Below are 14212 nucleotides of genomic sequence, written 5' to 3'. Positions count from 1 at the left end.
TCGCCACCACATATTTCCTCCATAGATGCTCGTTGTGACATTCCTCCACCATCGCCATACACATTCAGCCTCCATGATTGTAACCAGCTTGGGTGTGCAAAAGAAATGAGGGTGACTGTGAAACACTCCATGTTGTAATGTAGCTTTCCTTTTTGGTGGTTGCTCATGAGTAACCAGGCAGGACTCTGACCTGTCTTTTACAGGTTTTATTGGTGCAAACTATTTACAGTGCAGAACCACAAAGTTCATGTCCATCTTAGTCACTTCCAGATTCTGGGAGTGGCCCCTTCCAGTTTCTCCCCCAACATAAGAACTTAGACACCCCAAATCTCTGCCTCCTTTCCTTACATTTCACCCCTCTGCGCAAGCTGGGTGATGGAAACAGCGTGTCTGGCTCGTGTCCAGCCGGGCTAGGTGAGGCGCTTGGGCTCTCAGTAGCATCTTTGAGCCCTCCCCTCACTTGGCTGCCCCCTTCCCCCTCTGCTCCACTGGAGGTGTGGCTTTCCCCACTGCTGGACGAGGAGCTGCTCCCCAGAAGCCTCGGAGGCTTTCTGTATCCCCCTGACTCCCTCTCCTGTTCCGATGGCAGTCCCCTGACATTCATGTTGTGTGTCTCTCCAGAATGGAAGACGCACAAACATTTAGGAGGTCCCCAACACAAAAGCAATCCACATAGAAATTGAGATCATACAACACACATAAACATCAACTGGTGTGTTTTATTTCCCATCATGAAGTAGCAGCACGTGTGCTGGGGTGGAGCTGTCCTCCTGACACGACATTGCTGCAGCTCACCTGGGTGGTACTGGCTCAAGGCAGTGCTGAAGTCAGTACTATGGAGGCACACCAGCAGAACCAATCCAATCCATGCTCCCACCAGTGTGTCTGCAGAACCGCAACCTTCCCGCTGTCCTGCTCCACTGTTGCACAAGTAAGCTGCAGTGAAGCTGGTTTCTGAAGGGTGGCTCGACCCTCCCATGCTGGCCCCTACTGCCACCACTCCAGCTCTGATTAACTGCTAGGGTATAGTCATATGCCACAGTCCAGATCTGCACCTGAGCATCAAGCTTTCGATAGCCTCCTTAGCAAAGACATTGTCACTCTTTGAGACCAAGTTCTCTTTTACATCACATCCCTGGGATCAATTCACACATTGTGTCTATTACAGGGCGACAGCTGGAAATGCTTCTGCACTGTGAGTTGGTCAAAGAGAGCAATGACAGGGAGTAAAAGAAAAGAGGTCTTGAACATTACTTCCCTGATTATTCAGTTTTTCCTACCCTTTTAAATCTCTCTGCATGCCAGGATTTTATAATCTGGTATAATCAAAAGTTCTTGAATCCTGCATTGGACTCCACAAGTTGCCGTACAGCACACAGTTGCCTTTCATATTCTATAGAGTGCCAAATTATACTTTTTCTATGTCTCACCATTATTTTACTGGTCTGTTCCTGTATGTTTTGGGTAATCTCCCACTGGCCTTTCTGAGAGTCTGTGGATCCCATGGCCAGATTGACTGTGCTCCCCATCAGCAGTCTCAAATTTTATATGATTTTGGAATAAATGACATGCTGCTTTGAGACAGTGTCTTTTTGTGCCGTGTTTTGATATAGAATGGTATAGAAAGAGAAATCTGGGTGATAAGGTTTTTGTGAAAACACTTGTCCTTGAACTGACAAAGGCTTGTGAAGAAGGCAGGTAGGAGATAATCTCTCAGAGAAACAGAACATCACTGCCATTGCTGAGTCTTCAGAAAAAAGAAAATACACTTTGGGTGACATCCGGTGGTGTCAGTCCACTTACACAGTGGACTTCCACTTGCATAACTTGAGTTTCCCTCTCTTCTCCCCCACTGCAGTTTCTAGAGTGTTGGGAGACCTTAAGGGCACATGGGGACTCAGGGACGTGCTGGTGGGAGGAGAAAGAAAGGGAAATATAATCATAGCCATTCGTGTGATGTTGGACATTGCTTTTATGTTTAGAAGAGGCCCCCTTTTGCACTTAGGCTTTTTAAACAATCCTTTTAGTGGCTCACAACATTTTCTTTTGAGAGATGGGTCCCTGTAAGAGTCTTAGAATAGCTTCTGGCTGCTCACAATGAGTGTTTAATATTCTTAAATATATATAATTTTATGGGAGACTGATTACTTAACTTTCTGGCACTGGGAGGATTTCAGATATCCTCTTGGTTGCCCAATTTCCTTTTTAATTGATGTTAACCATATTTAAAAAGACAAGCACAGCTCAAAGTGGCAGAGTTCATGGAGGTGGAATGCTTGTTTTTACATATATGAGGTCTCAGGTTCAGTCAGGGACAACTTCAATTCAAAAGTTTCAAGCAACAACTTTGGGAAAGACCTTTGCCTTGGACCCCCACCAGTCAGCACGGATCAGCTTACCCCAATCTGACGTTTTGGACTACATCTTCCATCAGGCTCAGCCAGCATGGCAAATGATCAGGGGCAGTGGGACTTACAGCCCAAAATACCTGGAGGTTGGGGAAGACCGATGTGAATAGAGTGTAGTAGATGGACCATTGATCTGATTCCGTATAAGATTGCTCCTTGTGTCTTTTAAGCTCTGCTCAGTAATATTACACTGAATCTTAAAGAATAAAGAGAACTGCTAGTGAAGGTGACAGCATAGATGAGGAAAAATCACCGCCTAATGCATAAATTGTCAGATCCAGTACTATGGGGGGAAAGGACATTTTAGAGGAATGTTGTGCATAGGCCAGCCTGGGTTTAAATCTTTAGCTGAAAATTTGAGATATAAATTCAGGAAGAACTGAGTTTGTGGATGGTCCTTTGGATTTGAATTCATTGTACAATGCCTTTTTTTCAGCAGTTGACACAGAAGCTTTTGGCAGCTACTTCCTTATCCTGTTAAATATTTGATCAGTGCTTTGCAGGCAGCTCAGATGCTCCTGTAAAGGTATTTTAGCAAAGCCAAGGGCTTTGTTGCATCCAGCTGTGAGGAATCCAAGCCTTAGCTGGTGGTTATCACACAGCCCTTAGGTATTCAGCTGTGGGATGACATAATCGTCACGAGTGGCATTTAAGGCAGAAAGGCTGTATCAAATCATAACATTCTTGGCATTAGTTATATAAAAACCTGAGCACTCTCAGCCGCATAAGAAAATGACTTGGTCACAACAGGCACACCATATTAGCAGAAGCGGTTATAGCAAAGAAGATTGCTTGACCAGCAGTTTATTGTAGGAACATAGGAACCTGCCTTATGCAGAATTCATCCAGCCCAGTAGTGTCCAAGCCAAATGGTATGAGATGCCAGGGATTTCAAATGCACTCTTCCAAGGTCTATGTTTCCTTTTGTGAATGATGCACAGCAGAGACTGTGGTGTCTTTATGATATATATACAACCTGAACTTACAAGGGTGGGGATCAAATTATCACACTCAAGAGGGTCCTGTTTCTCTCATGGCTGGGAGCCCACATTGTGCTCCAACACCCCCTCCCCAGCTCACTGCATTTAGCAGATGGACAGTTCCCCGTGCCCTCAAAATCCTAAACCTTCTGCTCTCCTTTTGTCTCTGTTTACTATCTCAGAGCTCAGGAAGAGGCTTCTCCCACTCTCTGGTTGGCTCAGAGTCTTTCCTTTGTTGATAGCCCATCTCTCTGACCTTGTTCCCTGCTAATGGCCTACCTTCTCCCAGGCAGCTTCCTGCACATGGGAAAAACTGGTTGGGCCTATACTTTGACACTGCTAAATTCAGTGCTTGGCAGCCCATCGTAATACACCAAGCACTGATTAAACTCCAACGCCCGTTAGACTCAGCACCCATTTGACCAAGAGATTTAGGGGAGTCAACACACCCATAAAAGCAGCATCTACACTGACTAGCAATCCTTTTGCAAGGTTTCAGAATGAAGTCTCTCTCCCAGCTCTACCTGCAAATTTTGGGGATTGAACCTGGGACCAGGCAATGTGGATGCTTTGCCGTTGAGTTGCAGCCCTTCATTTGGGGCCATAGGGGCTGCTGGAATCACTATTTTATCTGGAAACAAGAGGGGGGAAGCTGGACCCATTTCATTTATGTATATACATAAGTATTTTAATAACTTAGATCCTGACTTTCTTCATTGAGATGCACCCCAGGCATCTCACATAAGTAAATCAGATAAAAACATTCAACTCCTAAAATAAAATACTACAGGTGAAATGCAAAAAGCTATCACAACATAGAAAACCAGCAGGAAATGACAGCAACCATATCTGTTGCTAACAGGAAAGTCTGAAGGAGCTGGATAAGAACAATAAATAATGCACAAAATAGCAACATAATTGGAAGCCACAAGTCAGATATTGCTACTTAAAAACAAACAAAAAGCATCTAAATGTCTGCTGGGAAAACCAGATCTTCCTGTCAATGCAAAGCATACACTGTGAAGAGGCCACATACATGTATCTGGGGAAGGCATGAAACAAATTTGGTGCTAACAAATTTGGCTTCTTCAAGTTAGCTATTTCAGAGTTAAGATGCTCAATAAACCTTTTCTTTGCCCAGATAAAAATTCACAAAATGTACAGGCACCACCATGCACAATTGTCCCCATATTGACAAATAACAGAGAAATTAGAAATCAAATTACAGCAGAACATAGGAAGCTTCCTTAAGCCAAGTCAGACCACTAGTTTACCTGGCTCAATACTGAATGCACTGACTGGCAGTGGCTCTCAAGGGGACATTTCCAGTCCTACCTGGAGCTGCTGTGGGTTGAACATGGACCCATCTGCCTACAAAAAAGGTGCTCTGTCACTGAGCTACCAGCTTTCAACCATCCTCAAATGTCTATTTGGAATACTTCAGTAACACAAGAGAAAGCAAGATCTTAAAATTCAAGCTAGAACTAACCACCCAGTTACCGCCTGGATCTTTTGAGTTCAGGACTCTACAGCTCTGTTGAGAAATGAGCACCTTGCATGGGATTGTGCTGACATTTGTAGTTGGGGCCCTTGGAAGGAATGGAATCAATCTTCTTGCTGGCAAGAATAATATTACCTTTAAAATGGAAGAAAAAAAGCTTAGAAGACGAGATCTTTCTTCTCTTCAAAATAAACAAGAAAGCACCCACCCAGCCCTCCTCTGTTGATCTGACGGGTCAAGTGCAACTTACTGAGTCCATGGACATTGGTTTTAACAGCTGATAATCCCCTAGCAAATGTAGCATTGAATGAAGCCACTTTTAGATGATATCCTGAACAAAAACTGCAATGAACTAAGACTTTCTGTAATGAGTAACTCGTGTGTGTGTGTGTGTGTGTGTGTGTGAGAGAGAGAGAGAGAGAGAGAGAGAGAGAGAGAGAGAGAGAGTCAGTCTCCATGTCTACTGCTTGTTTATGACTTCATTCTTTTGTCATCCTTTGTTGCCTTTCCACCATCACTACCATCTCCATTGTGACCACCCTCCAGTCTTTAATGCACAAACTGTACTTCGGCAAATACAGCCTGCCCAGAGATATGATTTGTTCTCAGAGCAACAAAGTCATGAGTCACAAAGGGTAGCTATGAGAAACCAACCCCCCATTTTTTACTCAATCATCATAACCCAACAAAGAACATTGACTTTCTCCAGAACACCACCATTATTGTGCCCAATATTAAAGTGTGGATGCAGATATTGATAACACTATATTATCTAAGATATACAGTATATTATGGTGGTGTTGCAGTTCTCTCATCCTCTTCACTCATGCAAGGTGACTTTCTGAAGCAGGGAGCTTTGCATATCCATGGAAGCTCCCTACATATGTTAGATCCATGATTTTCCAGGGGTTTTAAAATGCACAAAGTCTCTGTAGATACAAAAAGTCCCCCTTATCTTTCACCAGTTGGAAGGTGACTGAAATGGCAATTGCTGGGGAGAGGGGAGAGGGGAGAGGCAAAGCTAGTCCACATTGGCCATGTTGGCTGGGGCTGTTGGGATTTGGAGTCCAGCAACCTCTGGAGGGAACCATGTTGACTAGATCTTGTGAAAATGCACAGAAGTCTTTTTGAGGATGGAGACACCCCCCCCCCCCAGTTTTGCAATTTAGATTTAAGAGATCATAAGAGAATGTATTTTTGACTCTATACCACTGATTTGATCATTGGGCTAAATGGAAAAGGAAGAAGTTATGGAGGTGGGGAGAATGCTATATTTCTCTTTCATTTTCAAAAGTCCCTTTAAAATATTCATCAATATACTTACCATAATTGTGTTGGTCAAGAGATGGAGAGAGAATAGTTTCAAAGGAGAAGTAATTGCCATTTCAAGGTTTTCATATATCGTCACAGCAACAAGTTTTTAATAATTATGAAGATTGCTCTCTATTGGCTGTTAAAAGTGTTAAATGTTACAGTGGTGGAAGGCATGGGAGAAATATTCCTTTGTAGTTACAGTACAAGCAAGGTCCTCTCAGCAGATCCCAATGAGAAGAAGGATCATCTTAGAACAGGTGGTCCTTTTAGTTTCCTGGGCCCAAACTATTTAGGGATTTTAAGGTGATTACCAGCATTTTGAATTGTGCCTGGTTTCAGTTAGGCTCAATTGCAGAAGTGGGGGGGGGGGGCAGCGGGAATGGAGTCATCTGATGTCAATAATGGGCAGGCACATTAGAACCCTTGAAGCTACCAATTTCTTAATACTAAGGAAATATCTCTACATCGTAAACTTTCTCGTTACACCCAGGAAAAGGTACAGTTGACAGGTGAGCAAAGATCTTCCTAGCGGCAGCTGCCACTTTACCATCTAGGAACAGAGTAGGATTCAGAACATATGAAAGTGGACAGGGCAACATTCACCTGCATATTCAGTGACCGCCATCATGTTCACTTCCTCCAGAACACAGTGGATTCCGTAAGCAGGGGCCCGTAGATGAAGTCATCTTCCACAATTGGTGATTGTGCTATCTTACAAGGGAGAAAATGTTGCCATTTACATGGGACTGTCTATCTTGCTTTTAAAATACAAAGAAATAAAAACTCATAGTGATAAAACCCAGTGAGGAGAGGTGATCTGAGGAAGGAGTCTTTTGTCTTTCCATTCTGGGTGTGCATATCACAGAGGGAAATACCCAGATTGGTTCACTGGCAGCCATATTGACTTAATTTGATTCCGATTGACTCTAGGCTTTTCTTGGGGAATAGGGAGGCTCCTCGCAGGAAATGAAATACTATTGTTTGCTGCTTCATTTATGAATATTGGTGAATCATGTGCCGTTAATGTTCCATCTGATGTTCTGTGCTTCTGAAATGTGTCTACTCTCCCCGCACCCTAGTCTGTGCTATGTTGTCTGCTGTTTTGGATTGATGTTGTTCAGGTAGTGATGGACTGAGGCCCTTATGGCTGCCTCTCTCCTGATGTGTCTGTGTGTTGTCTTTGGTGGCGTCACCCCTCCCAAATCTCTTAAGTGTGCATAAGGGCTGTGCTGGTTATTCCAGTTGTTTTTTGTTTGTTTCTTTTTAGTGATGTTACCCCGGTTTTATCTGCCATTTTACTAACCTCTGGTTTATTGTTTTCGCTTTTTTCCATTCTTTTGCTAACAAAGTTGAGTTGACCAAAGCTGACCTGCAAGGTAGAGAAGGTTTTTGTTTCCATTGCCAGTTTGGACTGAAAGATGCCTTTTAATGTAACCTTTAGAGCCTTTTAATTATTATTATTATTATTATTATTATTATTATTATTATTTGATGCAGTCACATCTCTAAGCCTAATGGGTACAGCAAGCATTCCACAACCTGCTAGGTTGGAGAATGGGGTGGCAAGGATTTGGGGGAGAAATATCTGGGTATGGTTTGGGGTAGCTTAAGAGGTTTGACTGTATCTCACTCTAAGAGTATCCATAACTGCACAGCTTGATTTCCTGAAATAAGGGGTTAACATAACAAAATATGGCACTGGATGTCTGGTTACCGAAATAAAAATGTGAATCAGTCCTTTGGAGGACTGAGAAGTTTATAGTCCAGTCTATACAGTAGAGAAGTGGGTGAAATGTGACCTCTTTGTGCTGTTCCATGCATTAGATCAGCTTTCAACAATCTGGTGCCCTCCAGACATTTTGAACTACACCTCCCAGACAGGCTGGGACTGATAGGAGGTGTAGTACAAAATATTTAGAGGGCAGCAGGATGGCAAAGTCTGCATTGGATGAAATAGCCATTGGCAGGCACTGTAAAAAGTTTGTGCCCAGCTTCTTAAAGAGGAATCTAGTGATGTCATACCATACACAGTTATCAATGCATGTTGGGTAACAAAGACACTGAATGTTGTGGATGGAGGAAAGTCCAAAGTTGAAGAGTAGAATGGACTGCAGGAGACTGGAGCTGGGCAAGATGGATTTCATTAACTAAAATCAGAGGAAAAGCAAAGTAAAGAAGGTAATTTAATGTTGGTGGCTAATGAATGAAGCCAAAAGTTGTTCCTAAGATGTTTAAATGCTAACACCAGAAACCTTCTGTAATTGCTGTGCTGAGATGGTAAACAGAATCAAAAACTGGGTTTCTTCTGTTGGAATGGGTTTTGGAAAAACTTAAAGATAAGGGTGGGAAGGGCAAGTTTTTCATGTTCACCTAAGATTTTCATTAAGACTCTCCTAGGGTGCATCAAACATATTTTCTCTAGATAAACACACATGAAGACTGGCAAGCATGAAGATCCTTGTGTATGTATTGAAACCAAAAGGCATAATTTAGATTATACTTGACCTTATCCAGGTACCATTTTGATTAATCATATTAAAAGACTTGATAGAGATGACACAAAAGTCTAGACAACTAACAATTTTCCAGGAAAAGTCGGGCAGGGGGGGAAATGTACAGCAAAGAAAATAGCAATATAAGGAAACCCAAGAGATACAATGATGGAAGTAATTAAATCTAATATGCTAAAATAATTTTTAACCAAAGATGAAGCAGGATAATAATCATAAAATGCAACAAAATTATTACTATTACTAATAATTATACACTGCTTTGTCGAAGCAGTTGACAGGGAGTTAAGACAATAAAATCAAGAAAAAAATACAATCCTACTAAATGATGGAGAAAAAGAGAGAGATATTGGGATGCCAAGAAAGTCCCCATGATGTTGAAAAGGACTGTCGAAGAAAAGAATCTCTTTCATTTCCCTGGTTCTGACATGATGAGTGATGCTGCTAACATGAAAGTAACAGATTCCAAGAAATACATATTTGGTTTCAGAACATGTGCCAAAAAGCCACGTTTGGCCAGATTCCCAGATCTTCCCATCTTGTGTCCATGCAATGATTTATCTGTTTGCGATGGACATAGATAATGATCTACACACAGGCTATATGCTATTTCCGATGTGTAAGTATGCTCTGTGTCTGAAATGGGTATTGCATGAGGTAGTCCTCAGAGCTGCAACTTGACCTAATTGGTCAGTTACATCTGAGCTGTTATATAGGCTTCACATTCAAAAACCCTACACAATACCTGCTGTCAAGACCACTGCCCTTCAGAACATTTACAAATTTCCATTACGCTGTTTTAGGACCCTCACCTCTTTCCTATAAAATAGAGGAAATGTTTTTCTTCTTCTTCTGAGTCATTCTGAGTGCCAGACAGTGTCATGCAGAGGTACCTTAATTTCAGGAAACCAATCTTTGCTGTATAGGTTTGGATATCTGAGTCCACGTGGAAACTTGAAACTCCCTTGAGATCTGAGGGGCTGTTTTCTGTGCTGCTGTGACCTGGACGATGGGGAGGTCTGGTGGAGAAAGACTTGCCCACTATACCTTTCTAACACTCCTCATTTTAATTTCCTTCCTTCCTTCCTTCCTTCCTTCCTTCCTTCCTTCCTTCCTTCCTTCCTTCCTTCCTTCCTTCCTTTCCTGTTTTCACTTCTGATGAGTGTTGTACACATCTCCTTTTTCTCACACACTTAACTCCCCTCTTTGCTTTCCTTGCAATTATAAGATCCAGACATATTCCCTTTTATGCGGTTCACTTTGCCATGGGAGGGGCATCCCAGCTTACTCATCCTTTTACAGGCATGGCCTATGCAAAACTGTTATTGAGCGTTGTGAGGGGAAAGGGAGCAGAAAAAGGCAGGTATGTATCATTTTGTTGAATAGAGGGAGAAATCTGAAGTTTTATCTGGGGAATCATAACTAGACATTTTGAAACAAACACCTTTAGTTTCATCTACCCACCTGAGGACAGCCTGATTTTGATAAATGCTCATAAGCTTGTATAATGACCTGCCTCATTCTATTCTTGCTTATTTGGAAGTCAAACCACCAAGTTTGAATGTTGAAAAATACAACTGGGATCTGGAATTACCTTCCCTTACAGGGGTGTTCCTTTTAGGTCTTCTTTCTCCTTCTTGAGTCCAACCAGCCAGGAGTCACATTTTGGCTGACAACACAGTTCTGTGTGCTGCCCAAATCTGAGTATGTTATGATGTCATCAAGGGCAAAAAAAACACTGCTTTTGAATTATGGCACTACTTTTTTTGGACCAGTCACATTTATTTATTTAACAAAATGTATATATCACTTGATTGCAATAAAATCCCTTAAGTGATTTACAAGAAACAATAAAATTATCAATAAAAAACTATTAAAACATTTAAAGATAATTAGAAATTTATGTGCCACTTGGGTGTGCCAATTTTTGACTTTGCATAGGGCGCCATATTACAAATGATTACCAAAATCCGCCCCTGATCACAGCATTATGTAGCAAATAAGTTCTGGGTATCTGCTAATTTTACTTAAGGCAAACAAAGCCAGTTAAGTTATATAGTAAGTGTTAATTAAAACCCCCAAACCTTTTAGTTTGCCTTGGCCCTGTCCATCAAAGTTTGCATCTTTGGTCAACCAAAGGCATGAACTTAACTTTCCTTATATGTTGGAAGACACTTGTGCTTCCTTCCTCCTTATCATCACATTGCATAACAATCAAATGCACTCATAGACTGCTGAGTCACACTCCCGGGCCGAGGGAGGGGGTGCGGTGGGTGCGGACCGCCCCGTGTGTCACCACTGAGGGGGGTGACAAAATGCCGGGCGGCACTCACCACTGGGCCTGCAGCGTGCCTGAGCCATGCATCTCTCCTGGGAGAGACGTGGTGGCTTGGGCGTGCACAGGCACCTGCTCTGCCCAAACGGTCCTCCCGCTGCCTCCCTTCCCCCAGCTGTGGGGCGGCTGAGTGGGAGGAGGTAGGCAGACTCTGGAGGCCCTGCGGTGCACCCTACCCCTATGGGTGGCTCCCCCCCACCCCTGAGCGCACTGCCCTAGGCGCCCTAGTGGCCTCCTCCACCACTGCATGCTCCATCCCTATTATTTACATTTTCCCAATCTTTAGAAAGTGCAAGGGACACCATATTTTTATAGGGTTGCATCCGTTGATATGAGAGTGGAAAGTGAGTTTGTGCAATGGACCTTTCCCTTACCCTTCTCTCTCCTTTCAACACACACTACCTCCCAAAAAGATTCTCCCTTCAGAGATCAAGGTGGGTACTGACCAAATATTGTGCACTGTGTCATCCATGCCTGCTATGAGGCAGAGGGGAAAGGCCAGAATCAGGTGGAGGAACTCCACCCACTTTTAGATAATTTCCCCTAAACACAGATTGGAGACCTAGAAGACACAGTTCACATGCAGGTCTGCTTCACCTTTTGGAGAGGCTTTTTTTTGGGGGGGGTGCTGCTGAGAGATGAGGTAAATACGACAATCCACTGAACAAGCTACCTTCCTCTTGTGCAATTTTGAAAACAGCCTATACCTGTATAAGAGGTAATAATGAATAGGCGAGGCTTTTCTGGGCCAGGAGAGGTGGTGAAAAAGTTTCATTTGCTGATTTGGGTTGATAACATACCAATTAATGCGCAGAGTCACTTCTCCTATCAAGTGCACATACTTTTGTAGGGATAATCGGTATAGACCGACAACTGTGCAGTAAATGCCCGCTATTCTAGGCTGACAATCTTTCACTGGTTATTATTTTCTACTTCATTTGTGTTGGGGGAGAGCCAGTTCGTTTTTCCTAAAATGTGAAAGAAAATCCCCTTAAACAGAAAGAAAGAGATTTGGAGGCAGAGGTGGGGGAGAGAGATTGGTTGGATGGATTTAAATGATAACAACCAAACACTCTTTTCATAAATTAAAACCTATAAACAGACTCATCTGAAATCTATACCGGTGATTGCACAATTAAGCGTTAAGATTTTAAAGCTTTATTAAGCAGGCAGGATCTTGTTAAATGGCACCAGAAATGCCATGAATAGAAATGAACCTTATGACACCTTGTGGAGAGCTTGAGAAAGATGTTACTCAGTGCCAATTCTCATTCCCTGTGCACATAAATTATGTATCCTATCTCCATTGCTTCTGCCCTCAGCTGTTACCTGACGGGTCATGTGCATGAAAACAGACTTCTTTGGCATCTAAAGCCCTGGTGGGCTCCTCTTGCTTTCTCCTCCATAATCCTCATTCCCTGTGACATCCCCCTTGCCATGGCCAAGAGTCTACTGTCACAGGCAGGGGAATTATGACATCAGCGAGGAACAGAAATAGCAGAAGAAAAATTCTCCACAAGAAGTCTAGTCCTCATGTGAAACTTCCTTGGGGAATGCCAAAGAGGTGAAGTGAGCACAATGATCCAGAAGCTCAACTTCTGTCCATCAAACTGGCTGTAACTAAATAAAGCTGAGCCAGTTTGTATTTACTGTTGGAAGTTAAAAGGCTTCAGCCTTAGAAAGGTGGCTCTGACCCATCTTGTAGTCCCTGGGACAGGAAAAAAAAAAAGAAAACCCACTGTTTATTTCCCACTGTTTACTGCTGGACCAGAGCAAACAAGAATTGAGTTTTCTGTGGATTGGCCATTTGTTCCAATTCAGTGGTAAACAGTGGGTTTTCTTGGGGAAAGCTGCAGGACCTGTGCCTAGATGTCACAGAAGAAATCACAGGACAAAGGGAGGTGTGGATGAGCCCTCATTTAGGTTCACTTATTTCAGGCTTCCTCAAACTCGGCCCTCCAGATGTTTTTGCCCTACAACTCCCATGATCCCTAGCTAACAGGACCAGTGGTCAGGGATGATGGGAGCTGTAGTCTCAAAACATCTGGAGGGCTGAGTTTGAGGAAGCCTGACTTAATTCAATGGGTTTTCTCTGAGAAGAATTTAGTTGAAGTGAACCAGCTGGCAATAGTTGCTACTACTTAATTAAATTATGCATCCAACTTCTTAAATAAAATAAAGGCCATGTGGATTTAATTTTAAGTTTGCAGAGTTGGTGTATTAAAGTACTATGTTTCCCTAGCATAAGTTACACTTAAATCAGAACAAAAGCTCAATAGAGACCTAACATAGTTTAACCTCGGCATAAGCTTTGCACAAGCAAATTAGAATGAATGCTCCATAAACAGGTTGCTTGGAGAAGCCCATAGTCCATATGAGCTTATGCCATCTTTACTCCCCAGCCCACCTCACATAATCCTCCCTTAAATCCCATTGAGTTGTGAAATTATAACTTGCAAGGTACTAGAAGGAAAGCTGATTTAGTAGGATGAATCTGAGGTGGAGTCTCGTTTAGATTATCTTTGGACACTGCTTCCACTTGGTCAGTGGTGTCAGTGTGTATGAATGTCGCCGTTAACTCCCTAGTAGAGGAGCCATGGAGAAAATGCTCATGTCAATAGAATCCAGCCAGAGAATGCCTGCTTTGAGTTCAATCAAACAAAGTATTCCCCCATAAAAGAGAAACAGGTGTGTTGTTTGTGAAAAGCGGCAAAATGGTAAAAGTGGTAAAATCCAAAAGCTGCTTCTCCTGTAAGCCTGGAGCCTCCTTTTTTTGCTGCTGTCATAGCCCATCTCATTAGATGAAATCACTCACAGGCACTGTGTTTGTAAGATGGTAGCACTGCCGTTGCAGCTGGGCAGATGGTAACACTGCCATTGCCTCCAGGTGTTCCTGAGGCTTGTTACACAGCAGCTCAAATCCTGACAGAAGCTCTGGGTTTGTATCTCCCCCTGCCCCTGGTGCGTTAATATCCTGAACCACTCCCATCCTGCTGATGCCACTCAGGCCAGCCTGTTGCCTATCTGAACAGAAGGATGCAAGCTAGATAGCCATACACAGAGAGGCTTAAAGTGAAACCAGTCGTGTTTCCCAGGCACTTGCATGCAAAAGGCGGATGTTTTCAAGCACAGCAGGACAACATGTTTCCCATTTTTGTTGCTTT

At 42.9% G+C, this 14212-nt stretch overlaps 1 protein-coding gene and 2 long non-coding RNA genes across 31 annotated transcripts in view; 1 reads left to right on the top strand and 2 right to left on the bottom strand.

Annotated features, from left to right (window-relative positions):
* NRXN3 (neurexin 3) overlaps positions 1–14212 on the top strand; it is a 1202656-nt gene that overhangs the window by 534353 nt on the left and 654091 nt on the right. For 16 of the 27 annotated variants that reach the window (XM_083730638.1, XM_083730640.1, XM_083730625.1 and 13 more), the window contains one exon: positions 7553–7579. The exons of the other annotated variants lie outside the window; for them this stretch is intronic. In XM_083730638.1, coding sequence (XP_083586764.1) covers positions 7553–7579 — 27 coding nt within the window. The remainder of the gene's footprint in view (positions 1–7552; positions 7580–14212) is intronic. 27 annotated transcript variants of the gene reach the window in all.
* LOC310844743 lies at positions 192–12500 on the bottom strand. Of its 3 annotated transcripts, none has more exons than XR_014564290.1 (5): positions 12378–12500; positions 7507–7572; positions 6807–6914; positions 747–1908; positions 192–709 (listed from the first exon to the last, which is right to left on the bottom strand). It is a non-coding gene; the product is annotated as an uncharacterized lncRNA (long non-coding RNA). The 3 variants fall into 3 exon arrangements; XR_014564291.1 differs by adding an exon at positions 11849–12016 and having other exon boundaries at positions 192–1908; positions 12378–12471; XR_014564289.1 differs by having other exon boundaries at positions 192–1908.
* On the bottom strand, positions 3169–5468 carry LOC310845002. The gene is made up of 2 exons (XR_014564411.1): positions 5140–5468; positions 3169–5024 (listed from the first exon to the last, which is right to left on the bottom strand). It is a non-coding gene; the product is annotated as an uncharacterized lncRNA (long non-coding RNA).

Source organism: Podarcis gaigeae (assembly GCF_964106915.1).
Source record: "Podarcis gaigeae genome assembly, chromosome: 1".
NCBI lineage: Eukaryota > Metazoa > Chordata > Lepidosauria > Squamata > Lacertidae > Podarcis > Podarcis gaigeae.
The sequence above is the reverse complement of the archived record's forward strand: the minus strand, read 5'-3'. Positions and strand labels throughout refer to the sequence as shown.